At 42.4% G+C, this 25,558-nt stretch overlaps 1 protein-coding gene across 2 annotated transcripts in view; it reads right to left on the reverse strand.

Moving 5' to 3' along the window:
• Window positions 1–1,543: 1,543 nt before the first annotated feature.
• Window positions 1,544–25,558, reverse strand: part of LOC149028008 (uncharacterized) — a 36,550-nt gene continuing 12,535 nt past the window's right edge. For both annotated transcript variants that reach the window (XM_089167752.1, XM_089167743.1), the window contains exons 7-9: window positions 21,350–21,557; window positions 2,576–2,636; window positions 1,544–2,247 (exon numbers count right to left, since the gene is read on the reverse strand). In XM_089167752.1, the coding sequence (XP_089023878.1) occupies window positions 2,182–2,247; window positions 2,576–2,636; window positions 21,350–21,557 (335 nt within the window). In that variant the 3' untranslated portion in view covers window positions 1,544–2,181. The remainder of the gene's footprint in view (window positions 2,248–2,575; window positions 2,637–21,349; window positions 21,558–25,558) is intronic.

The raw sequence follows: 25,558 nt of genomic DNA on the forward strand, positions 1-25,558 counted from the left end.
AACTGATTGGGTTACTATTGCATACTTGATTCCGTTTCAAGGATAAGAAGACAAAATCCTGACACTTGCTGTAGAAGTTCATACAATTTCAAGGATATGAAGATGAATCATTACCATAATAAAGTTAAATGATAAGTAGAAATATGGAATATTGGGTGTTCTATGCATTACTCTTATTGATGGAGAAGAACAAGTTTGTACTGTATCCATATTCTATGAGAGTCAGAGCTGGCTTTTGTGTATCCATGGTTTCCTGAAACCAGAATCAAGTATACAATTTGAATTGATTAATCATCTGCAAGAACTACGAACAAGTTCAAGGCAGTTTACAACCTGTCCAATTCTGGATCCTAAGTAAACTCTTGAGTCAGCTGATTTGGAGGAATCAAGGTCGGGTTCACCGGAATAAGTGAATCAAGATCAGTATCAACTGGTCTCAACTTTCAATTCTCAACCAATTCAACTTATCCAATTCCAGAATTTGAAACCTTGGTCCAGGTGAAGTTTCTTGAATTGGCCCATTTGGACAGGCAGGAATGAGGATCAAGATCAGCATGGACTGGTTTGGTCCAATTCAGCTTGACAGACATTAGGCTTGGATTCAACCAATCCCATTACAATATTTAAAACCATGGATCGAAGTAAACTCAATTTATTCAACTATGTAAGTTAAAATAAACACCACGGAACTACTAATTGAAACAGAAAGAAAGTGAAAACATACAAAGATTTAACGTGATTCAAACATCAATATGGCATTCTACGTCCACAAGCTTTGAAGAAAAACCTTTTATTGTGTAGAAGAACAAAATAGAGACTTTTCAACCAAAATCGTCAGAACAATGTTATAAAAACTCCCCTAAAACCCTAAAGCGAAAATCCCAAATCTTTAGTGACACAAGATGTCTGCTTCTATTACAGATCTCCAAAAATGAATAATTTGGATCATGCATCAAAGTATATCTGATGCAGATCCATCCTCAAAGTTGGATACAAAAATTCGAGTCATAACATAAAAATGTACAAGGAGCCAGCAACCAGTCAGATGGTTGGGGCCCACAGTAAAATTTCCATTCAACATCAACATTATAATGGGAGAACGGTTCCAACTGAAACAGCTTGTAAATGATGATAGATCGCATAATGGAAAAATGCTGCCAAAACTTGACCACAGCAGCCTAGCCTGTCGAGTGGCAGTTCGTGCTAACAAAATAAGTCATTTCCTCCTAGGACCGAAAGGGCGAACGCGCAGCGGGGATCGAACCGAAAACCGAAAAATTCCGGCAAACCGACGGAAAGCACGGACGGATAAATACCGGAAAATCGAAGAGTAAGAAACATTTTCCCAAAAAGATGATAATTGAATAAGCAATCGAAAGAAATTAATAAAAAGAAAAGGACAATTATCAACAATAACGGATATTTTACGGATTGGATTATTACGAATCCAAGTCGGATCGGATTCGGATGCCTTCAAATTTTCCGGTTCAAAGCGGATCATCGGATCGGATTTGATACGGTATCCGACCGGTCCGTGCCTCCTAAGAAGAAGAAAACGAGAAAGAAAATGAAAAAGTAACATTTAGCATTTTACTGATCAAAAGAGCCTTTCAGAAATGAGACTTCGCATCATCGAAATCAAAATAGCAAACCTGTTTCCAGTAGTTAAAGCTAAAAATAATGCCGACAAAGGATAACTGCCAAAGCACAGTAAGGTTATTAAGCCCACAGCCACAAGCTTTCATGGATGTTGAGGGCTCAAGGTTTAAAAACTAGATGAAACTATGGATAAATAACTGAACCTACAGCAAGCATCTCCATTGAACCTGTGAATGCTTTTTCCTGCCTACTTTTGTTTGTCTAGCCACTTTTCAGGGACTATCTCCTTGAATGTTTTAATTCATTATACACAGTTGGAATTCTTCAACTGGTCCATGATAATATATTGCAATTCCTTTTAAAATTATGCTGGCGCCCATTTCAACCTTCTCTCTCTTTTACAACAAACTCATTCCTTCCAACTTGTTCAGCAGTCAAGCTTTGGATGCTTTGGATCTCTGGCATCTGGGAGCTCACATTATCAAAGACAGCAACAAAAAATATGGGAAAAGGAAGGGGGGCGGGGTTTGGTGATGCCAATATATCTATATACAGAAACAATGACAAGAAGTGAAGACTTGTCTAGTGACCTCCGGACAGACAAACTTGTGAGACCAGCTCTAATACACCCCACATGGGTGCATCACTCTGCAGAAAGCAAAAATACAGACAATCACAACACAAACCAAAATGGAAAACCAGCCTATAACCAACTGATCAACCAGCCAAACCAGAGTGCACACATTATTGGAGCATAAGTCTGAATTTTCAACACCTAACCAGGATGAAACTACTAGCAAGAAGTTTTTACTCTCAGAACACAAATATTTAGAGGTCACCCTTTTTGTTGAGGCCATTATGAAATCCCTTGGAAGTATTAAATGGTTACATTCATTTAATCAGGTTATTTCCAGTATCCTATATAAAGGACAGGACAATAAGGAAAATAAAGTTTTGCAGTGTACTTGGTACTTACCACATACACAATATCAAATGCATTTTGGTAGGTTTCAAGAAACTTGTGAATGTCATCATTCCTGAAACAAGAGGCCATCATTAAAAACAACGCCAAATCTTTTCTGCTCAATCAAAGGCATCAGTTGAATCAAATCGATAAAACAATGTTTAGCAATGGGAAGGAGATGAATAGAACAGGGCAAACATAAGTAACCAAACAAACGAGCACAGAATTTAGTCTATCAATTAAATGCAATATGTGCGGGTTCAACCACTATCAGTTCAATTCATAAACCAACAAACGGTGAAGACAGTTTGCATCAATAATCAACAGCTCCAGAGGCTCATCAATTAAAATTTGAAAAAAGGTTACTTGATTCGCCTTGACAGCATGGTTCAAGGAATTGCGATGCTAGTCACACTGACTATGTCCAATCAAATACCTCGATTCTACATGATTCAAAATGGCTGATTACCGGCCATTTCTAGGGATCAAGTGATTCTAGCCAACTCCTGACTAACTCAGCTGGATCATAATTGGATTCCATTTACTTGATCCAGGATTGATGATCTATGATTTTGTTTTTTCTCTTACGTGTATATGAACATACATGTAGCTCAGGGCGTTGCATTCCTAACTCTGAGAAATGAATTTTGAATATCTCTTAGACAGACTACGCGGAGGATTTTCTTTGAAAACAGATTTTATTTTCAAATTTTGGATAGATGGCTATGCAGAAGCCTTTACTTTTTCTGACTGTTAAAGCTAATTATGTTTTCCAATATTGGTTTCTTTCCAAATTCAAGGAAAACCATAGCATGAACAAGTTTTCTCAAAATAAATTTGTACTTCATTCAACAATAACAACCCAGCCTTAACTAAACTAAATGGGGTTGGCCAAATGAATTATTGCCCTTCAATAAGCTCTATTCGAGGTCATAGTTGATACAAGGCCTAAGCAATGCAAGAATTTCTTCACCACTTCTTCTAATGCCATTTTAGGTTTGCTCCAGGCTCTTATAGTTCCCATAATTTGAATCAAATGTTTCCATTATACTGGAGCATCCAAAGGCATCCGCTGGACATAGCCATGGGACCTCAAATGACATTCTCCTGGCTTGTCATCTATTGGAGCTAATCCCAAACCAGCTTAAGACTTGTACTCTCAACAATGTGATACTGACCTTCACATGTCCAATGCAGAAAAGCTTGTACATAAAATAGGTCTGCTCTTGGCAGGATGATATGCAAATTCCAACAATTGAATACACAGGGCAAGGTACGGATCGGCCATGTATCAAATTTCAGAGAGAAATTGAATCATATACACCACCCGTTTATTGGCATACGTCATTGACATGCCACTCCACTAATCTGGAGTAGGCAAAACATGACAAGCGAGCAAATGACCTGGGGTCACGTACACACAATTTGAACCCCATGTGGTATGGGACATACAATAGATTTCCTTTCCCTTTTTTGGATAATACACAAGAAAGTCATGAAAAAAGGTGAATGAAGTAGTGTCGATCAGAATCTCACATTAAAAGTTGGAGTATCCATGCAGTTCTCCAAAGTAACAAAGGTGTTTCAAATGTACGTAATGTTGAAAAGGTTTGGCTAAGAATCATTCTACATGTTGTATCAGAGCATCAAAATAGCAATAAACCAGAATTAGTAACTTAGGAGGTAGAGATTGAACTGGCCCTGTAGAACAGTGCCAAACTTAGGTCGAGTACAGATGGAGGTGAAGCGATGCTACCCTCCAAATCTCAGCCAACTTCTGATGGCTAAAAACTGGATACAAAGGCAACTCAATTAGAAGGCTAAAAAGTTTTAGGCATCAGCATTGATGAGATGAAGCTTGGCTCCATACTTGGTCCAGTTCAGATGGCCAGCAGAGGAGATCTGAATTGGTGATGAAATTGGAAGATTGAGACTGCAGGACAATCAAATCAGCCACAAAAGGGATCAAACTGGGATAGGGTGGCCTTCTAGCTGGTCTGGTTCAATCCTCCTAAGTCTGCTGAAACAGGAATCCAGGCCTTTAAGAAAAGGTGGCTCAATTTTTCTGGAGAAACAGGGAAAGAGAGAGAACAGATCTGCAGGGGTGCACCTTGATCCTTCACTGATTGTGATCAGCAACAAGCAGTCAAGAGTTTGATTGAGAAGTCTCCAGCAGCAGTTAACCGCACAAAGTCGCAGTCACAGGCAGCAGTTGACCGCACAAAGTCGCAGTCACAGAAAAACACAACTGAAATATGGCTCAACAGGAGGTAGAAGAAAGTGAGAAGTAGGGGTAAAAAGATATAAGGTAAAAGGGAGTAAGAAGACTTGGCCCTCAGTGAGGCTCTATCAGCCCTAGGTGATGACATGATGTAACCTAAATTCTAGGGTTTTGAGATGGAAACTGTAGAATTGGGTCACTCCAGAACCCTCTCTCTGAGAACTAGCAATCGCAAGGGATTCTCTTGGAAAGATTGCCTCAATTATTGTACCCATAGCAGTAATCCTAGGGTTATGTGTTTGAGAGAGGGGAAAATTAGGGTTTTATTTATCCAAGCAATACCCAAGATGGGATGGGATTGTGGGAAAGGGGATAAATTTTAGGCCAAATAATATAACTCACAGTAGTAGTTTAGGGATTATGGGTTGGGTTTAATTTGGAAAACTAGTAATTCAGCTACATGATCAAATGCAGATGGAATGGGTATCGGGTAAAAGGATGTTGTAAAGCTTGCGACTTTTTATTTTTTATTTTTTATTTTAGAGGGGGGGGAGATTTAGGGTTAGGACCTTGGAAGCTTGAGGTTGGGTCTTGGAAGGGTTTGAGGATGAGTAGAGGCTGTCCTAAGGTTTCTTGAGTGATTCTTGAATTTCCTCTTCCCTCTTTCTCGCCTTTCCTGATCTTTCTTTAAAATCTTGATGCAGTCTTTCTTTCTTTTCTTTTTTTTCTTTCTTGGAATGCTGCACTTGGGTTTTCTTGACTTTCCTAGGCTGCTGCAGGTTAGAGAAAGGGGAAAGAAAAGGGAAAGAGAAGGGGGAACATAAGGGATGGAATAGGGTCAAAGAGGAGAGCTGTCTAGTGGTGTCGCAGGTCAGGGAAGAAGGCCGGGATGCTCTGTGATGGGGGGAAAGGTTGCTGGAATTTCCAGAATTAAGGTTAAGAGGGTGGGGAAGGCTTAAGTGAGCTAGGGAAGAGGGAGGGAGGAGCTGTACTTACTTGGTTAATGGAAGGAGGTTGCTGTGAATGCTGAATTGCTATTTGAGGATTGAAGAACCTTGCTGTAATTGAGGAAGATGAGCTACTAAAACCACTGTGGCCCTCCCAAGAAAGCCCCGACTTGATTACCCTCAAGATTTTGATTTGTATTCAATTCAACGTGAAAATTACAAAGCTGGAGGTCTTTATTTATAGCTTCAAATAAGAAATAGAAAAGGACTGAGTTGAAAAACCAACTAGAACTCTAATTGACTTATCCAACAAACTCAACTGCTATTCAACTACTTTGACATCAAAAAACTCTGTAACCAACTTTAGAGGACTGCGATCGAAATTCCAAGAGTAGATATAGAGTCCTAAAAATAAGGAGATTAGTGAGGACTCAAATTGTGGGATCCCAAAACTGGGAATCTCATCTGTGCGCCAAAACGCTGCCCTTGGTCTCCACGTGTGTCGCAAGAAGCGCGGTGTGGCCCGACCGCTGGGGTCGGGTCCACCTCCGGGCTAGTCGGTTGATGAACTTAATCACAAGGCGCGAGCACGGCTAAGGAATGAAGACGGAAGGGTGATCTAGTGCGGAGGTGTTTAGGCATCGGATGATCGAACTGGTCTCGGATAGTATTCTTTTGATCGATTGATCCGCCCTCACCTTGTATGGTAGTGAGGTTTATATAGAGGACCTTCGAATCTCCTTCGTTGGTGCACTTGAGCCTTCTTGGGAGTCGTTGGACTCACGGGAGTCCGTTGGCGATAGACTTCTACTAGTTGGGCTAGTAGAGGACTCTGAGATAACCGTTAGGTTATGCGATGTTATCCCTTTGATAATGATTATCGCGCCGCGGTTTGAGTGCCATCATCGGGGTGATTACCCTAATCCATAAGTAAGATTAGGGCAGCTTGGCCGAATGCTTTCTTCTTGAAGCCATCTTCGGATCCGGCGCCGGGAGCGGTCGGTTTCCCGCTCGCCGGGGTCGAGGGTCGGACCAGGTATGAACCCGGTCGTCATAAACTCCCATATCACGAGCCCCGGACAGCGTCGGTCGATCCCGAGGGCTTGGTTTTTACTGGGATCGCGCGGGTGATGATCTCGCGTGCTTCATTAAATGTCATATCACATTTAATGCGGTGGTCACTTCCTCGGCGTGGAGTGTAAGGCCACAATCCGTGCGGTTGATCGCGGGCTCACGTCCTCAAGCGACGGTTTCGACGCCTATTTCGGTTCGTGAGTTCAAACTCAACGCTTTCAATCTTGTCGTGTTTTGAAACGATCGTTCGATTGAACACGGGGGGTTTAAAGCGGTTCGTTGTCTTCGTAGGTTTCATTCTTCTGCGGAATTTGAACCTGTTGGCGCGCCTTCGCCTCAGCTTCGCTCGAATCGGTAGTCGGTCTTTTCTTTTGTAGTTCTTGAAGCGAGTAATGGCGGCGTAGGGCTTCTTTAGTACATGTTGGTATAGCGGTGTGCTTTGCTTCGCTCGACTGGTAGTGTAACAAAACCAGCCTGGCGGGAGTTCGGAAATTTCTCAAAAGGTTTTGAAGAAAACGAACCGCCTTCGAGGGATCTTCCAAGATGTCGAGCTTCTAGGCGCCTCAACCTCGGGTCCAATGGTGGACTGGCTCGTTCCTTCCATTTACAATGGGAAACCCTTCTTGTGTCCAAGTTTTGACTTCCTTCCTCTATCGGGTTAGGGCTCCCATCGTGAGAGGGTTGATTCATCCCTTGGGTGATTCTCGATATGATGCCGGAAGCGGGGTCGCTTTCCCTTTTTAATCCTTTGTTCTCCGGAGTTTTGAATCACGGAACATTTGTCGGAATGCTCCTCCAAGGGGCTCACGGGCTCTTGGGTTTGTGTTTGAGCTGGCAGCCATCTCTTTCTTTTGTACATTTCATGTCTTTCATCCCCATCCTCGGATGGGCTTCTTCCAAACGAATAAGGCTGAACTTGATTGGAGGGCGCATCCTTGTCAAAGGAACTTGCCCTTCTAACCACAAAGATGGGGCGTACGCGGCGCCTCCATCGGATCTTAACTCAACCACGGAGGAGGTTTACTTCCGTCGAGAGAACCGGGGCCTTCCCTTATCGGAAGCGAGGCGGCCATCGGGAAGATCAAATCCATTGTGGTATCAAGAGATACTGGTATGAAGTGGGTATAACCCATCCTTGATCTGGGGCTTGGCTCTTGTGAGCTTAACCATCATCTTTGATGGTGAGTGTATGTTTGAATTCGATCTTGTCCTTCCTCTTGGGGCCTCCGAAGAACGAAAGGCGGGGGAGGCCGAGGGCCGGGACGGCGAGCACGATCGGGGGCTTGACGTAGATCAGAGGCCCCTTCCCTCTCGACCCCTCTAGGGGATCGGGAATATCGGGCGGGCGTGCCGGGTAAAGGGAAGAAACCAATGGTGGAGAGGGCTAATGTCTCTTCCTCGCGAACCAAGAGGAGGCAGACACAATTGATGCTCCCTCAATAAAAATCCAAGCTTGACGGATGGTGAGGAGGTCTTCATCCCCCAGTGGACCGAAGATGACCGCGGGTTACTCGGGATCGAGAAAGGCGAATGGAGCTCCTGGCTTGCCCTTCGATCGCGGGGAGTTGAAGCCCTGGATGACACCTCCCTTGTTAGTCAATCTACAAGGTACCGGCTTCTTGATTACTTATGTTTTCATAATTTCTTAGACTTCTTCGATATCTTCGTCTTCCCGGGAATCGGTTGAGCTTTTATCACACATGGAAGCATGAGCCGGGTTGGTGACGGCTCCTTCTTGCAAACTTGTGAAGAGAAATTGGCCAAGGCCAATCTGAATAGACCAGGGGCAGCACCGTGGGCGGGAAAAAGCATGAGGAAGAAGTGATCTCCCTCGGAAGCCCTTGAAGCTGAAAATTGTGTCCTGTGGGCGCGAGGCCGGGAAGCAAAAGGCGGCCACGTTGTTTGGTGACGGCCTTGAAATCAAAAGTAGGGAGCTCGAAGAACATCGAAGTTGGCGATCCCTGCAAGCCTGAGCATATAAAGCGAGCTTCGGAAGGAGTGCATTGGAAATACCGAACAGGCGACCTTTCTCGAGTTGCTAGGTTTCTACAACATTCAAGCTTATCGCATGGGGGCGAACGACGTTGGGAGCGGATCCGGACGATCCCGACCGACGCTCCCTTTCGTGAGGTATGCCACCAAGAGGTCTTCGGGAAAGTTGGTATGGATCTCGGCTGGGCTCGGGGAGAAGATGATCCTTTTCGGTGACCCTCAATATGAGGCATATCGAATGACGAGGGCCTTCCGGAGGAGAAATCACAGCCGAGTCTCAAGTTGTTGTTGTAGAGGATTCAGCCGATGCCACTCTTGAGGAAGGCTCTTCTCGTGGTCTGAGAAAAGTCCTCCCGACCCGGGGTCCCTCGGGCAACAATGAAGAAAAGGCTTAGGGAGTTGTTCTTTTGTAAAGATTTACCCTCAATTTAATGAATAGACATTTCTTTTTTCATGTTGGCCTCTAAATTTCCCCGTCTCTGCCGAAATCTTGCCTTGAATATCAAAGTATGATAAAACTTATCACTTAACTTTTCATTCCTCTCGAATAATAATCTTGTAGAAATATTGTGAAGATGCGTGGGAAGATGCATTAATCTTCCCCACTACTTCATTTATTGCAAAGTCCGCACGTTTCCCTTCTGCGAAGTTCAAGCGTTTTCCGGCTTTTGTATACCATTCATTGTTTCCAATGAATCGGAAATACATCCATTATTTTAATGGCGGTGCGACGATTGGAGGTATCTCTGCATCGGTGCTCGCTTCCACATGTTTCCATGTGGCATCCCTTCGACCGTTGATCTTGCTTTTGCGGATTTCGAAGCGTCATTTCGATGCGGGTCGTCGGTTGTCCTTAGCCTTCAACCGTCGTCTTATACCTTAGGCTATTTAAAGCCTTCGTGGGTACTCTCCATCTATCCCGACTCGCAAGTTAGATTTGCTAAAGTGCAAAGCAACCTTTCGTCCTTCGGACGCTTCCGTATTCCTCGTACTCACAACGGCTCTATCCTCTTCGAACAAGTGTGTTTTTTGATTACTCATCTCTTTCCCCACTTCCCCCGGAGTAAACTGCACGGTAGTTATACTTGGGGTTTAGTTTGTTGGTTTGTCGAGAAGGTTGTAGAAAACTAGGGTTTCCCCATGTTGTTGTCGTTTATTTACGTGCTGATACGGCTGGTTTTTTGTTGTTTTGCATAGTGGCTCCCAAGATCAGAACTTTAGAGCAAAAAGAAAAGCGTCGTGGTGGGGTTGGGGGGTGGGTGGTTGGAGTGAATCCTCAAGCGTAAGGGGGGCGGTGAATCTTCAAGTGATTCCGAGTCTATGATGCGTCCCTGGCCTCCTTTGGAAGTGATCGCTCGTCTTTCCGGGAAGATCTGATCACTCCGTGGATGGTGGGCGCTCGTTGGTGAGCCGTTGGTGAGCGTGGTGCACCCCGAAGGAGACTCTTGGGCATCGAGGCAACTATGTTGGCGTCGATGAAGGTGTGGTCAGCGGGTGCTGCTCCTATTTCTAACTCTAGTGCTGTTTGGCATCCTCCTCCTCTCCTCGAGTTGGAGGATGTTGCCACTAGGAAGCGCCGTCGGGTGACAAGTGATGAAGCTCATCCTTTGCTTGGTGTAGTTCATCCTTCTCATCCTTCGCTGAATTAGTGTCAAACGAGTTTGGGAGCGTTGGAATGGTGTCTGCTGCTCGAATGACTTACGAGAGCGCAGTTCTTTCCAAACTTCGGATGAAGTCTTTACGAAGTCACTGGTGATGTAAGTCTTTCTTCATTATCCTCGATTTTGAAAAATTACTCTGCTCTCCTAACTCGGAAGTTGTTTGGGGAGTCTTTGAGTAACTTCCACAACCAAGTGGAAGCGGTTACTAGACTCGATAGGTTGAGCAATGAAGTTTCTAGGCTCGGAAATCTCGAAGCTAAAGATGTTGAGATTGCTGCCTTCGAATCTAGCTTGGGAGGTGGGGGAGAAAAAATTCGATGATTGGTCGTCTTCGGTCGGACTTGGATGATGCCGGGGAGAAGATCCGGTTGGAGCGAACAGTTGGAAAGTCGGAGCCAAAGGATCGAAACGTTACCGAAAGGCAAGCTGTCGTTCCTTTGCAGAATCCCTTCAAGCGATGTTCGCGAGCTGCGTCTTCAAGTATTTACACGGTAAGCCTTTTGTTGATATCTTGAATGCTTATAACTTGCAGGGCGTACGGGATGGTGAGAACGAAGTATGGGAATCAATATTAAGGAAAGGATCCTCATTTGATACGACTCCCTAGATCTTGTTTGCCATCTGAAGTATTTACCGACACAGGTATTCCTCCTCCACTGGACCAAGGATAAGATTGATCCTCCACCTTCCGATCCAGATATTATGCAATATCCGGAAGATTCTCTGTTTATTCTCCGTTGGAAGAAGTCAATTATGACGAGCTTGTCTTGAATGCGAGTTTGGTGAGGACCATTCTTCTCTGGACAAAATTTGGACAAAGAGTATGAAATTGCGGAGGATTTTATGCATACCGAAATATTTTTGTAATCCTCATTTCTTCTCTTCTTTTCCTTGTATCCCCACCAATGGTTGACTCATATGTTTGTTCTAGCAAAGTCGCGTCGATCTTGTATAACTTGTTATGAGTCACTGTAATGACTTTCTTCTTTGATCGAAGATTGTATCCAGCTCTTGTAATTGTTTTGATACTGGCCTCTTTGGATCTTTTGAAGAAATAAGAAATTACTTTATCTTGAACTTTGCTAGCCACTTGAATCGCCGTTGTATTAGGTCTTAGTTATCCGAAACAATGCCTTTACTTAAGGATTTCCGGAGAAATACAATAAGTCGAGAAGGAACTCACTCGGGTTTTAAACCGATGCCTTATACTTAAGGATTTCGGAGAAATACAAAACGAGAAGGAACTCACTCGGGTTTTAAACCGATGCCTTATACTTAAGGATTTCCGGAGAAATACAATAAGTCGAGAAGGAACTCACTCGGGTTTTAAACCGATGCCTTATACTTAAGGATTTCCGGAGAAATACAATAAGTCAGAAGGAACTCACTCGGGTTTTAAACCGATGCCTTTACTAAGGATAATTCAAAAATTCAATAAGTCTCGAAGGAACTCACTCGGGTTTCAAACCGACGCCTTGCAAAAGGAACTCACTCGGATTTTCATCCGATGCCCCGACTTAAGAAAGTTTGAAAAATTTCCATAAGTGTTGAAGTGTTGAAGGACCCATACGAATTTTCATCCGATGCCTTATAGTTGGATCTTGTTCTTGAATGTGGTGTATGATGCCCCCCAATCAAAAGATAGTTTGTTGAAAGCCAAAAATTGCATTGATTGAGTTGAAAATGATTACATCGCGAACAAAATTGAAATCATCCTCAAGGATAAAACTTTTTGAGATGCCTAGCATTCCACAGAACGATCCAACTCTTTACGGGAATCGATGTTCTTCAGCACTGTAAGCTCTGAACCGACCGGTTTCACAACCATATAAGGTCCTTCCCGGGGAAGGGTCAACTTTCTTTGGTGCGCGGGTCGGAAGCTAGGGTGTTTCTCAACACCAGATCTCCGGCTAAGTACAGACGATTCTTCACTCGAGTATTATAATGAGACGCTATCCTTCTTTGATAATGTTGAGTTCGTGCTATTGCCTTTGCCGAACCGTCCAACAAATCAAGACTATCAAGCGGTCCTTGTTCATTTGCTTTTTCCTCGAACTCACGATCCCGTAATGTCCCCGCCATTATCTCCACTGGTGCCAATGCTTCGGATCCATATGCCAACCTGAATGGAGTTTCTCCTGTGGGTGTTCGAACCGTAGTTCTATAAGCCCACAGTACATTATGTAGTTCTTCGACCCAAGAAGCTTTGTCAGCTTCGAGTCTTCTCTTTATTCCTTCCGGTGGCGTTCGGTTAGTAACCTCTACCTGGCCATTGCTTTGGGGGTATGCCACTGAGGACATACGATGCTCGATCATATATGTTCCACAGAATTGCTCAAATTGTGGACGGTCGAAGCGAGTACCATGGTCGGTGACAATAATCTTTGGAATCCCAAAGCGATATATGATTGATTCAAGCACAAATTTCTCCACTTTTTCTCGGTAATTGTCGCCGGTGCAGCTTCTACCCATTTTGTGAAGTAATCAATTGCTACTATCGAGATATTCCCGTCCCTGATGCCTTGGTGAATTTGCCCATGATATCAATTCCCCACATTGCAAAGGGAATGGGATTTAGAATTGAAGTCATAGTTTCCGCCGGGCGCTTTGATCTTTGTAGCATGAATTTGTGAGTTACTACATCGACGAACGTAGTCCATAGCGGCCTCTTGGATCTTAGGCCAATATAACCCAAGTCTTAGAATTTTGTGGGCCAGGGCCTGCCACCCATGTGAGCTCCACAAATTCCTTCGTGAACTTCAGCCAAAGCTGATTTTGCTCCTTCGGGGCCTATACATCTCATAAGGGGTCCAGCATAAGATCTTTTGTATAGTCTCCCATTCGAATGACAAATCTAGCTGATCGAATCTTGATCAACCTTGCCTCTCTTGGATCCTCGGGTAATTTGTCATCCCTTAGATATTCGATTATTGGATCCATCCGGCACGTTCTGCTTCAATATAAGAAATTTCTTTCTCATGATAACTTGGAAAAGTTATCTCTTCAATGTAGACCGAAGGGTCTAGATTCTTTTCCTTGGCATTGGCTAGTCGGGATAGCTCATCTGCCATTTGAATTTTCATTCCTCGAAATCGAGATATCTTCAAATTCCGAAATTGGTTTTGAAATGCTGCACTATCTCCCGATATTTTTGCAAGCGTGGTTCTTTAATGCCATACTCCCCCTGGACTTGGTTGACTATGGTGAGAGTCACTATAAATAGTAACATCTGCAATAGCTAATGCTTTTGACAACCGAAGTCCTGCTATCGGGGCCTCATATTCCGCTCGTTATTACTTGCATCAAATGCGAATCTCAAAGCATATCGAATAATAAATCTGCTGGACTTTTTAATAGAATTCAGCGCTTTGCTCCATCTTTATTACTCGAACCATCCACATATACCTCCCAAGTGGTTGGTATAATGGGATCCTCAATGGTGGGTTCCCTTGGTGCGGTAGTTTCTACTACAAAGTCGGCTAATGCCGAGCCTTGATTGCGGTTACTGGGCTTAAAGCTCACTTGGAACTCTTGAGCTCAACCGACCGGGATACCATCCTTCCGGACAAATCGGGTTTGTTAAGAACTTTACTAAGAGGAAAAGTTGTAAATACCTCAATTGGATGAGCTTGAAAATATGGCCTTAGCTTCTGGCGGCCATCATGAGAGCGAGCACGCTTCTCAATCTGCGAATATCTCGTCTCCGCATCTAGCAACACGTGGCTTACATAGTAAATCGGCCTTGTTTCTTATCTTTCTCCCGAACAAGTCTTGCGCCGACCGCCGAAAGGGATGTCGCTAGATATAGCTGTAATATTTCCCCCTTCTCGGCCGGACGGGATCGGTGGTTGTCCAAGTGCTTCTTTTAATTCCTCAAAGCTTTACGGCACTCTTGGTCCACTTTGCTTCCACTGCCCTTCGGGTCTTTAAGTGCCTTGAAAAAAGGCAAACATTTTCTCAGGACTTGGAGATAAATCGATTTAGCGCACTCTCCTGTCAACATTGTACATCCCGAGCGGTTTTGGGAGCCTCCATATCATCGAGCTTGTATTTTGGCGGGTTAGCCTCAATTCCCTCGGATACCGACCAAAAATTTGAGGAGACTCCAAAGGCACATTTTGGGTTTAACTTCATTGATGCTTCCTCGTCTTGAAAACCTCGTCAAATCTGCAATGTGATTTGCTTTTGTAAAGCTTTTCACTAGCATGTCGTCAACATAGCTTCAACATTCTTTCCTATCGGCTCTTTGAAAATCTTGTTGGCCCTCGTATGTTGCTCTGCATTTTTAGGCCAAAGGCATGACCTTGTAATAATAGCTCTCACGATCGGTCATGAAAGCCGTATACTTCTCATCCTCCTTATTCATAAGGATCTGATTATACCCGAGTAGGCATCCATGAAACTTAAAGTTTCATATCCTGGTCGCATCTATCAAGAGGTCAATCCGAGGAGCGTAGCAATCTTTTGGGCAGCTTTGTTTAGATCTGTGTGTGTACATCCTCCACTTCCATTAGCCTTTTTCACCATCACCCGTTGGCCACCAAGTTGGGCACTCGATTGGTTCTATGAAACAGAATTCTTAAGTTTTTCAACCGCTCGAGCGGCTTCATACTTTTCAATAGAGAAATTTCTTCTTTTACGTATCCTGGTTTCGCCTTAGGGTCTATCCGAGTTTGTGCTCTGCAATGGCCGATCGATCCCCGGCATGTCCTCGGCGAGACCATGCGAATACATCTTTATTCTGTTGAAGAAATAACTTCAACTCATCTTTAAACTCTTCATTGTTGGACCCGATATAAGTAATCTTTTTCTCATCTTGGTAAGGTGGATTTGCTCAGTTTCTCCTTGGTTGGGCCTTTGCATCTCTGTCTCTTCGATCATCTCGAACTCTATGGGGGGGCGGTAACCTTCTTGGACCCTCCTTGTCTTTTAAATAGGCAACATAACACTGCGAGAGATCTTTGAGTGGAGGAGACTTGACCAATTCCCATATCAGTGGGAATTTTATCTTGAGTGTTTTGTGAAACAATAGCACCTATCTTGGATAAAGATGGTCTTGAGAATCATATTATAGGCTGGTAGTTCTCGAACCACCAAGAAATTGATTGGACAGTTGTTTCCTTAGGAAAACTTCAATGGATAAATCCAGTGACCGTCCTTCGCTCTGAGATGACCTGCAAAGCCATATAGGTGTGTAGATGAAGGTTTCATCAAGTCTGATCCACCTTCAATTTTTGATACACTTCGTAGGAAATTAGGTCAGTGAGACCACTGTATCAATCAAAACTCTATGCACTTCCCGCCGTGCAATCTCTACCTTGATGACTATAGCATCATCATGAGGTAAACAAACGTCTCTTTCGTCTTCTTCGCTAAAGGTGATAGAATCTTCACCATTCGGCTTCTTCGCTCGCGCCTCTCGGCTCAACAAATTTGGTTTTGTTTTGGACTCCGGAATGATTGGGCTCTGGTCCCCGAAGATGGTAAGGATCGGTGACCGAGTAGCGGCTTCAATCACCTCCTTGCCTTTTTTAGACTTCGGGGCCTCCTCGATCGTTATGAACTACCGACGATCCCTCTTTGGAGCAGCCGCCGTGGCCACGTGGCTCCTCCCTTCTCCTGCTAACAAAGCTGGACGGATGTCCCTGAGATATCAATCTCTCAATATCGCCTTCGGATGACGACGGTCATTAGTATAATGACCATAGTCCTTGTGGAATCGGCAATATTTTCCCGATCTGTTGCTCTCAGGGTTTCAAAAGAATTTTAGGCGGCCACTTCAAAATATTTTTTCTTTTGAGGATATTCAAAATATCAGCCGAGGAGCATTCAATGGAGTGTACTCACTTCTAGGGGGATCTTTGGCGCCAAGGCTGGGATTTTCCAACCGATCACGAACATTTTCTTTGGCTGCTCGCTCGGGAGCCTTTTGTTCCTTATTGGAGACTTTATTATCTCCTTGGGCGCATCTAGAATCTCCATGACTTCAGCACCTTACGGCATCTCTGTACCAACTCGGCATAAGTCGTGGGTATATCCTGTAGTAATAACTCCGGGAGTTTCCGATTAGTGAGTCCTGTGAATAGAGCGGTTACGGCTACTTGTTCATCCAAGTTTTCTATCTCCATCGTCACTTTGTTGAATCTTTTCGAGAAACTCTCGATCGATTCGTTCTTTCCTTGTTTGACGAGTAAACAAGGTTTCTTCCGTTTTCTTGACACTGTATCCCACTGGAATCGCCCTATGAATTGGCGCGCCAATTCGTCAAAGTTTACGATCCTTCCGAGAGGGAGGTTAGAAAACCACTTTGTCTGCTCCAGTTAGAGATGAACCAAAAACCCGCATAAAATTTCATCGAATTACACGAAACTGCCATGGTCATTGGTAATAGCCGATGTGAGTGTTGGATCTCCGGAGCCATCGAATGTTGAGAAGGTAGGCAAGCGGAAGTTATGGGGAAACCGATATCCCGCAATTGGCTCGGCAAAAGGAGTCTTCCGAATGGCTGAGTAAATATCCTCGATTATTCTTCCCTTAGCCAACTGCCCTAACTTCTCATTGATGTTGGCCAATTCTTGACCAATCTGGGTCGGGTGATCTTCAGCAATATGATCACGACCTCGATTAACACGATCATCCCGTGCTACTCGATCATCACGAACAGCCCGTCCTTCCCGAACATTCCTCTCGTCACGAACTGCTCGATCATCACGAGCGGTTCTTCGACGGTGGGTGAGTGAGTTCTTACCCTGTATCCAACCTTGTATTTGAATCGGTTGTACTCTCTTGCGGTCCGTCGAACCGATCGCCTCGCCTCGGTTGATCATCGATCCTCCGAAGTCCTCGGTCTCCTTCACGGAAATTCTGATCAACATTCCGGTCTTCAGCCATTCTCTGGTCACGTGGCAATGCACGTCTCCCTGAATCGCGTTGATCGGGTTCTTGTGGTAAAACCACTCGCTGCGTGAGCATGCGGAGTGCTTGGCTCACCTCCAAGAGTTGAATCTTTACCTGATCCAATTGATCTTGGATTGTATCGGGGAGGAGGATTACGTCCTCCCTGGCCATCATCCACTTCGATAGGATTTTGGCTTTCTGGGAATATCCGGGTTATTCACCCGGTGTATCGAACACCGGAATTGCGTTGTGCGGCGGCTGCTGATCTAGTCACCATGGCTTTTCAAGTCGTTTCCCACGAGATGGCGCCAAATGATGCGTCCAAAATCTGCTCAGCCCTTGGATCTCCACGTGATGTCTGCAAAACGAAGCGTCGGATGTGGCCCGACCGGCGGGGTCGGGAGTCCACCTCCGAAGGCTAAGTCGGTTGATGAACTTAATCACAAACGGCTGCTAGAAGCACGAGCTAAGGAATGAAGAAACGGGAAAGGTGATCTAGATAGCGGATCGGCGATAGTTTAGGTCTATCGGTATGTATCCGAACCTTGAGTCTCGAGATAGTATTCTTTTTGATCGATTGATCCGTCCCTCACCTTGTATGGTAGTGAGGTTTATATAGAGTGTACCTTCGAATCTCCTTCGTTGGATGCACTTGAGCCTTCTTCGGGTAGTCGTTGGATCTCATCAGTTAGATCCGTTGAGCGATAGACTTCTACTAGTTTGGGCTAGTAGAGGACTCCTGAGATAACCGTTAGGTTATGCGATAGTTATCCCTTTGATAATGATTATCCGCAGCCGTCAGTTTGAGTCTGCCATCATCAGGGTGATTACCCTAATCCATAAGTAAGATTAGGGCACGCTTGCAGCCGAATAAGCTTTCTTCTTCAGCAAGCCATCTTCCGGATCCGGTTCGCTCAGGAGCGATTCGGTTTTCTCCGTCTCGACCGGGGTCGAGGGTCGGACCAGGTATGAACCCGGTCTGATCATAAACTCTCCATATCACATCTAAACAAAGACTCTCAAATATCTTGCAAAATAATAATCAGAAAAATAAAATAAAAATAGATCAAGGGTCCAGACAACACATTGGACTCAATGGGACCCAAACCTAAGCCACCCAAAATTTGCCAAAATATCCCTGGTTTGAATTAGGGATCCTAGGGTTTGGGGAAGCAACCCTAGGCCCTGTTGGAACCCTGGAAATGAGTTACATCACTAGGGGTTTTGGCTCATCAGCCAGGCCATTTACGGCAGACAAGAAATTCTTCATTTTCAAAGGCAATTGTTCATCAATTCAATAAATTGTTGCGGGGCCTCTAGGGATGTTACATATAAATAGAGGGCAATACTTGCTCCTCAAGTTTCGATAAGACTAGAAACTGAATTGACTGGAAATTGAAATTAAATAAAGCATTAAAAACATAGCCTGAAAAGGTTTCTAAAAATAGAAACTAGCAACCCAATTAGAAACTACTTAAACTCTTCTATTCCATCTGCATAATCACATGATCTGGTCTAGGGCCCACAAGATCTTTTAATAATATTCCACCAAGGAAAAAATAAGGGGTTCTGACACTCTTCATGTGAATAGTAACGTGAACAGTGTTTTTGCCTCTTTTCCTTCATGTTTTGTCCTACTTCAATATGTTTCATTATAATTATCACAACCATATGGCTAAAGAAACGAGATATCTAAAATACTACAAATATTTTAGCATAAACAGCACATCTCTTGGTGTTGTATTTTGAATGGTTTAGCCTTAAAAGATCCAAAATTTCCTCCATCTACATGGGATAAGAATTTGCTAACATCAGCAGGTGGCCAGCCAACTGGATGCCAACACTGGGTCTCCTTCATCGGACGTCCAGCAGAACAAGTCCCATGCTGGGTTTTATCAGATTGATTGTCAATGTTAACTGTACTGTGTTCAACATGGGAAAATATTTTAGCTAAATCAGGTGAGGGACATCCCCATGGTCATTAGCAAGGTTACACTAGACATCAGGCAAACAGTAATAAATATTGGTATGGCTTTTTCCCTTCTTTCTATTCAGAGTCGTTGTCTTTTGGATAATATTGGTTGGGTTAAACCAAGTTGACATGACAGTAATTGGATGATAAGTTCTTGGATGCTCTCCTGCACCCAAAACTCTCTTTCAGTTGCAGTCTCTCTGCTTTGCAGGTTTTTCAGTTTTTTCACATTCTTGTTTTGTGGAACAGTACTGTTAAAAATACCAAAATAGCCAATTCAGTGCAACAACTATAGGAAGGGGCCTTTGGCTAATGTATCTTGGAGATTGATTTGCAAAGATACTGGTTTGTACACTAGAGGATGACTACAATATCAAGAAGAGTGGGTGAATACAGGCAAGCAGCATTCCTCAGCCCACTGTCACTTGTTTCACTTATAGCATTTGAATGTAGGTGTTGTAAAGGAGAACACACCAACAGTGTGCAGTTTATGCAAGTTTCTCATTTGGAGCTGTAACACAAGTCTTACACCACACTTTTGGTATTATTCGCTACAGTGTTTATGGTAATCCCACTCAACACAATAGGGTTATGGCTTCTCAAAGTTCTCCACTTGCCATTTTTGTCCGGTCTATGGGAAGTTCCGGGATAGTCTCTGATTTAATAAGACAGAGTCACTTGATGGTTCGAGAAGTGTTTGCAAACACTATGAATTGAGTAAATTAGAAGTATTTTTTACTTTCCAAAGGTGGAGAGTGACAATCCTATTTTCAAAGTCAAGAGAGAAACTAGGCTGCAAGCAGAGTACCATTGCAAGAACAGGATTCTGAATTAGTTGTCAAAAGGTTAAAAGCAAGGTTTAAAGCATCTGTATAGAGTTAGTCAAGTAATGTAAGAGACACATCAGAAATACATAAGCAAAATCAGATACACATGGAAATACCATCTTACAACAAAAAGCAATATACATAAGTCAATAAAACAAGTATCATTCACAAACACTATAAAAATAACAATCTATAACATGACACGTGCATTAACTTGATATTTTCATAAAGATGAAATTTCATGCAACTGCAATAGTCTATAGGCATATAGTGTTGGAAACGTAACAAAGGATAATGTAGTAGCATTCCCTTGATTCATTTTTCAGTCAAAAAGTGCGAAGAAGCAAAATTAAATAATATTTTAGACTTCCATAGTTCCATGCCAGTTACCTCTCATTTTTCCACCAGAACAGCAGTTATCGAGTCTATGACCTAAAAGAGATTTTTTATGGAATGTATCAACTGTACTGCTGGTATTGAGATATCATACTGTATCAGCAAATTAATCTCAATATGTAGTAATGCACTGATAATCCCAATTATCAATCATTCAGTGGTATTGAAAATTATCAAGTGCACTGTATCAGCCAGTATTGGTGAATAAAATTCAACAAGATTCAAAAGGATGTATTAAAAGAAAGGGCAACCCCGGTGCCGATGGTTTCTGCACAAGCAGAGTCTTTTTTTTTTTTTTTTTGGGGGGGGGGCAGAGCAGTTTTCCTATGCAGCCTTACCCCCATCAATTTTTTTGCTGATTTGAAGCCTTGACCTCAGGCTACAACTGTGGTCCGCCGACCTTTGCACCAAGACCTGCCCCTTAAAAATGTAAAAGAAAAAAAAGGACATCGTACTATAGTAATCAATACGAAAATGCATGCAAACTGATACTATTAGGTATGAACCATGGTTTTGAAATATCAGTACACTAGGTGTAGGCGTAGTCCTAAAAGAACTAGGAAACCCAATTAAACTTGGCTTGGAAATTATTAATGGTGTTCCTGCCTTACAAGACAATAAATTTACAAAGTACATTTTGAGATCTTTATCCAAATCCAGAATTTTGATATCTTTGTCCAAATCCACTAAACGTACCACATACATCAGAGATCCTAACTTGTCAAGCAGTGATGTAATAAGAGTAGATATATGCATATGAGTTGCCAGTGCTCATGGAAACAAGTAATTATTGACTTACAGGAATCCCACGGCAATTTGATACTCATAGTTCAAGCCATCAGACATGCCTAGGTCTCCAATGTGATCACCAAGAAGCAGTACATTTGTTCTTCTCTTAACAGGACCATTTTCATTACTCTGCCCCCTTGTTTCACCACACTGATCCCGGATAGATGAGGCCATATCCAGAGCATGCTCATTCTTGTTCAGGAGATGAATAGTCTTCCCTGTGAGTGAACACATTTACAGGAGTTAAAAAAAAAAAAAAGAAAGCAATTAAAATAAGTGAAAAATGGTATGCTTTATTTATAGTGAGAGAATAGGGGAAGCAAATCTAAAGATCTACAACAACAACCAACAACAAGCCTTATCCCAACTAAATTCGGCCACATGGATCCATGCCTTCCAATCAGCTTTATTTGAGCCCATACTAGATACAAGGCCTAGGCCATGCATACCTTTCGCACCACTTCTCGTAAGGTTATTTCAGGTTTGTGCCTAACTCTTTTAGTTTCTTTGATTCGGATTAAATCAATCCTCTATACAGGGGTACTCAAAGGCCTCCATTGAATGTGGCCGTGCCACCTCAAACATCTTTCTCATAGCTAATTATTTAGTGAAGCCTACTCTCAAACCGGCTCTAATATAATCGTTCCTTACTTTATCCTTCCTTGTTATGCCACTCATCTATCTTAGCATCCTCATTTCTGCTACACTGAGTTCATCTATATGATGTGTCTTAACAACCCCCAACACTCTGCACCATACATCATAGCTGGTAGTATGATGATTATATAAAATGTCCCTTTAGGCTGCGTTTGTTTGCAAAGGTGGGGTGGGAAAAAAAAACATGTGGGTCCCATGTGTAGTGGGGTGAGGGAGAAGGAAAGGAAAGGAAAGGGTTTTGTGGAAAAGTGATAGGGATGGGTCCCACTTTTTACTTTTCCTAACTTTTCCACAAAGTCCCACCAAATATGTGGGGTTTTAAAATGGCATGGGGTGGGAAAGTTGGGCTGCCACATCAACAGACAAGTTTCCTTGATTCAAGAAATCTACACTTTTTTCAAGAATTTTCCCACCCCACCTTTATTCCAGCAAACAAAAGCAGCCTTAAGCTTTAACGGAATATGTTGATCACACAAAATCCCAACGCATCTCTCCACTTCATCCACCCTATTTTAATCCTTTGGGAAAAATCATCATCTATATCACCTTATTTATTTATGAATTATGGCCGAGCCAGGGTACCTTACATAATCACTTTGCGGAATCCCTTTATCATCAAGTATTATAACCTCATTATCCATCCGATCATGACCACAATTACAAACTAGATATTCCATTTTCATTCTACTTATTTTAAAACATTTTGATTTTTAAGTGGCTCATGTCTCATAAGCCACAACAATATCATTAGCAAAAAGCACTCACCAATGAACCTCATCTTGAATGTCTTTAGTTAAATCATTCATTAAAAGTGCAAATAAATATGATCTTAAAGCTGATCCTTTATGTGACCCAATTGTAATCGGGAATTCACCACTTTATCCCTCACCGTTCTTACACTTTTCACTAAATCATCATATATATCCTTAACTTTGTCCACATATTTACTTAAAACATTTCTTTTTTGTAGTACTCGTCAAATTAACTCTCTAGAGAATCTATTATAGGCTTTTTCTAGGTTAATGAAAGACCTTATGAAGATCTTTCTTTACATTCTCTATACCTTTCCATTAATCTTCTATAATGTAAATAACTTTTGTTCTAGATCTTCTTGGAATAAAAACTTACTAATTCTCCATAATAGTGGTTTCTTGTCTCAAATGGGTTTTAGTTACTCTCTCTCAGACTACATAGTATGAGTTAGAGTTTTGTTTGAGAGAGATTTTTTCCACACTCAAATTCGTGAGTGGGAGATGTATATTAATATTATTTGAATTACAATTTGAATTACAACTTGTTTACAATCAAACTCTACAACTTGTTGACACTTTAACCATAAATCAAACTCTTCTTAATGGTTGGATATAAGATCAATTGAGGATAGAGTTAGTTACGGTGGATTTAAATTTGAATATGAATTTAGAAGCTTATCCTTTACACTCCCCCAAAAGCTCATTGGTCAAGGATAGACAATGAGCTTGGATTTTAAAATTTTGAATCTTGAGTGGATAAGCCTTTGGTGAGAATGTTTACGAATTGGTCTCTTGTGGGAACGAATCGGATTGACTGATTTTTGGTGGCAACTTGATCACGAACAAATGATAGTCAAACTCAATGTGTTTGGTTCATGCATGGAAGACCGGATTAGCAGTAAGGTAAGTAGCTCCAATATTATTTCAGTATAGAGTTGGTGCAGAAGTAACAACCCCAAGTTCACGTAGTAGCTGACATAACCATATCAATTCAGCAGTATCATTAGCAATCCTGTGTATTCAGACTCTATAAAGGAGCAAACCATAGTGGGTTGTTTCTTGGAACTCCAAGAGATCAAGTTAAGGCCCAAGTAGACACAGTAGCCACTTGTAGATCGTCGATCAGTAGTTGAACCGGCCCACTCCACGTCACTAAAGGCAATAAGAGAGAGATTAGTTATAGGCTGAAATAAAATCCCGTGGGATGGGGTCTTTTTTAGATAATGAAGAATTCCTTAAACCGCAGCCCAATCATCATTTGTAGGTCATCGCATATATTGACAAACCATATTGACAACAAATGCTATATCAAGGCGTGTGAGAGTTAAATATTGAAGGGCACCCACTGTACTTCTATACTGGGACAGATCATCATAGAGGCGAGGTTCCTCAGAGGTTGCTTTGATGATGGAGGTTGAGGTTGTGACTGATTTGGCTTCATGCATATTGGTCCTTCATAAAAGATATGAAGAGCATTTTGATTGGCAGGGATGTAAATCGTGAGGTGAGCGACTGACCTTGACCTTTAAAAAGTAGTTTAAGTCATCGAGGTCTTTAATGGCAATTCTTTGCCAATGCCTATAATGACAGAGTTAACCTCGGAAGAACAAGATCCAATGAGAACAATATCGTTCACATATACAAGAAGATAGATTGTTTGATGTGCTGAAGTATGAAAATATAGTGCCGTGTCAGATGAGGACTGTGAGTAACTGCCAAGCCGATGAGACCATGCCCTAGGGGCCTGTTTTAAACCATAGAAAGCTTTCTGAAGGTGACATACTTAAGTATGTCTCTCTAAATCGATGAAATTCTGTGGTTGAACCATGTAAACCTCTTCAAATAATTCACCATTTAAAAATGCATTTTGAACATCCAATTGGCGAAGAGTCCAACCCTGGGCAATTGTTAGAGATAAAATCAAGCGGATGGTAGTAGGTTTGACAACAACACTAGAAGTGTCAAAATAATCAATTTCTTCACACTGATGAAATCCCTTAGCGACCAAACGAGCCTTATAACATGAAACAGAGCCATCATTATTTCGTTTGATTTTGTAAACCCATTTATTTTTAACCAAATTCATGTGGGGTTGATGAAGAACTAGACTCCAAGTACCATTACGTAAGAGAGCATCAAATTTTTCGCTCATAGCAAGCTTCCATTTGGGGTCTTTACTAGCAGTGGTGTATGAGGTGGGTTTGGTTTCAGGATTATTGTCAAGAGAGGTGGCTAGGAGGTTCAGTTTAGAGATGGTTTTGAGATGACCCGTTTTTTGGGTTTGAAAATGGTTAAGGTTCAGGTTAAGTTGGTTAGGATGGTGGAGATGGATTATGGGCTAGGGTTTCAGGTGCAGTGAAATGTTGACATGGAATTTCGGACATTTCAAAATTCAAATTCGAATTTGAATTTGAATTTGTATTAGAAGTTTGAGTGGGGTGGGAAATATTAAAATTTGAATTTAAAATGAGATTATCAATTGTAACTATGGTGGGATTGGAGTGAGTGGGGGAGGGTGGTTGGGAGGTTGAGTTGCAAAGGGAAAGTTGGTTTCGTAAAAATTACGTGTCTAGAGATGTAGGATCAGCCAAGAGTTGGAACATAACATACATACCTCTTGTGTGAACTGCTCTATCCAAAAAAAATACATTGCCTAAAGCAATATTGGAGTTTTTTTTTTGTTATAAAGTCGTAACCAAGGAAAACATGCACATCTGAAGATTCTGGGAAATGAAAGATCTGGATTTTTGCGATAAAACACCTAAAACGGAGATTTATTCCCAAGTACCAGTGTGGGAATTCTGTTGATT

Source organism: Hakea prostrata, chromosome 1, assembly GCF_041222555.1.
Source record: "Hakea prostrata isolate BN-2017 chromosome 1, UWA_Hpros_2, whole genome shotgun sequence".
NCBI lineage: Eukaryota > Viridiplantae > Streptophyta > Magnoliopsida > Proteales > Proteaceae > Hakea > Hakea prostrata.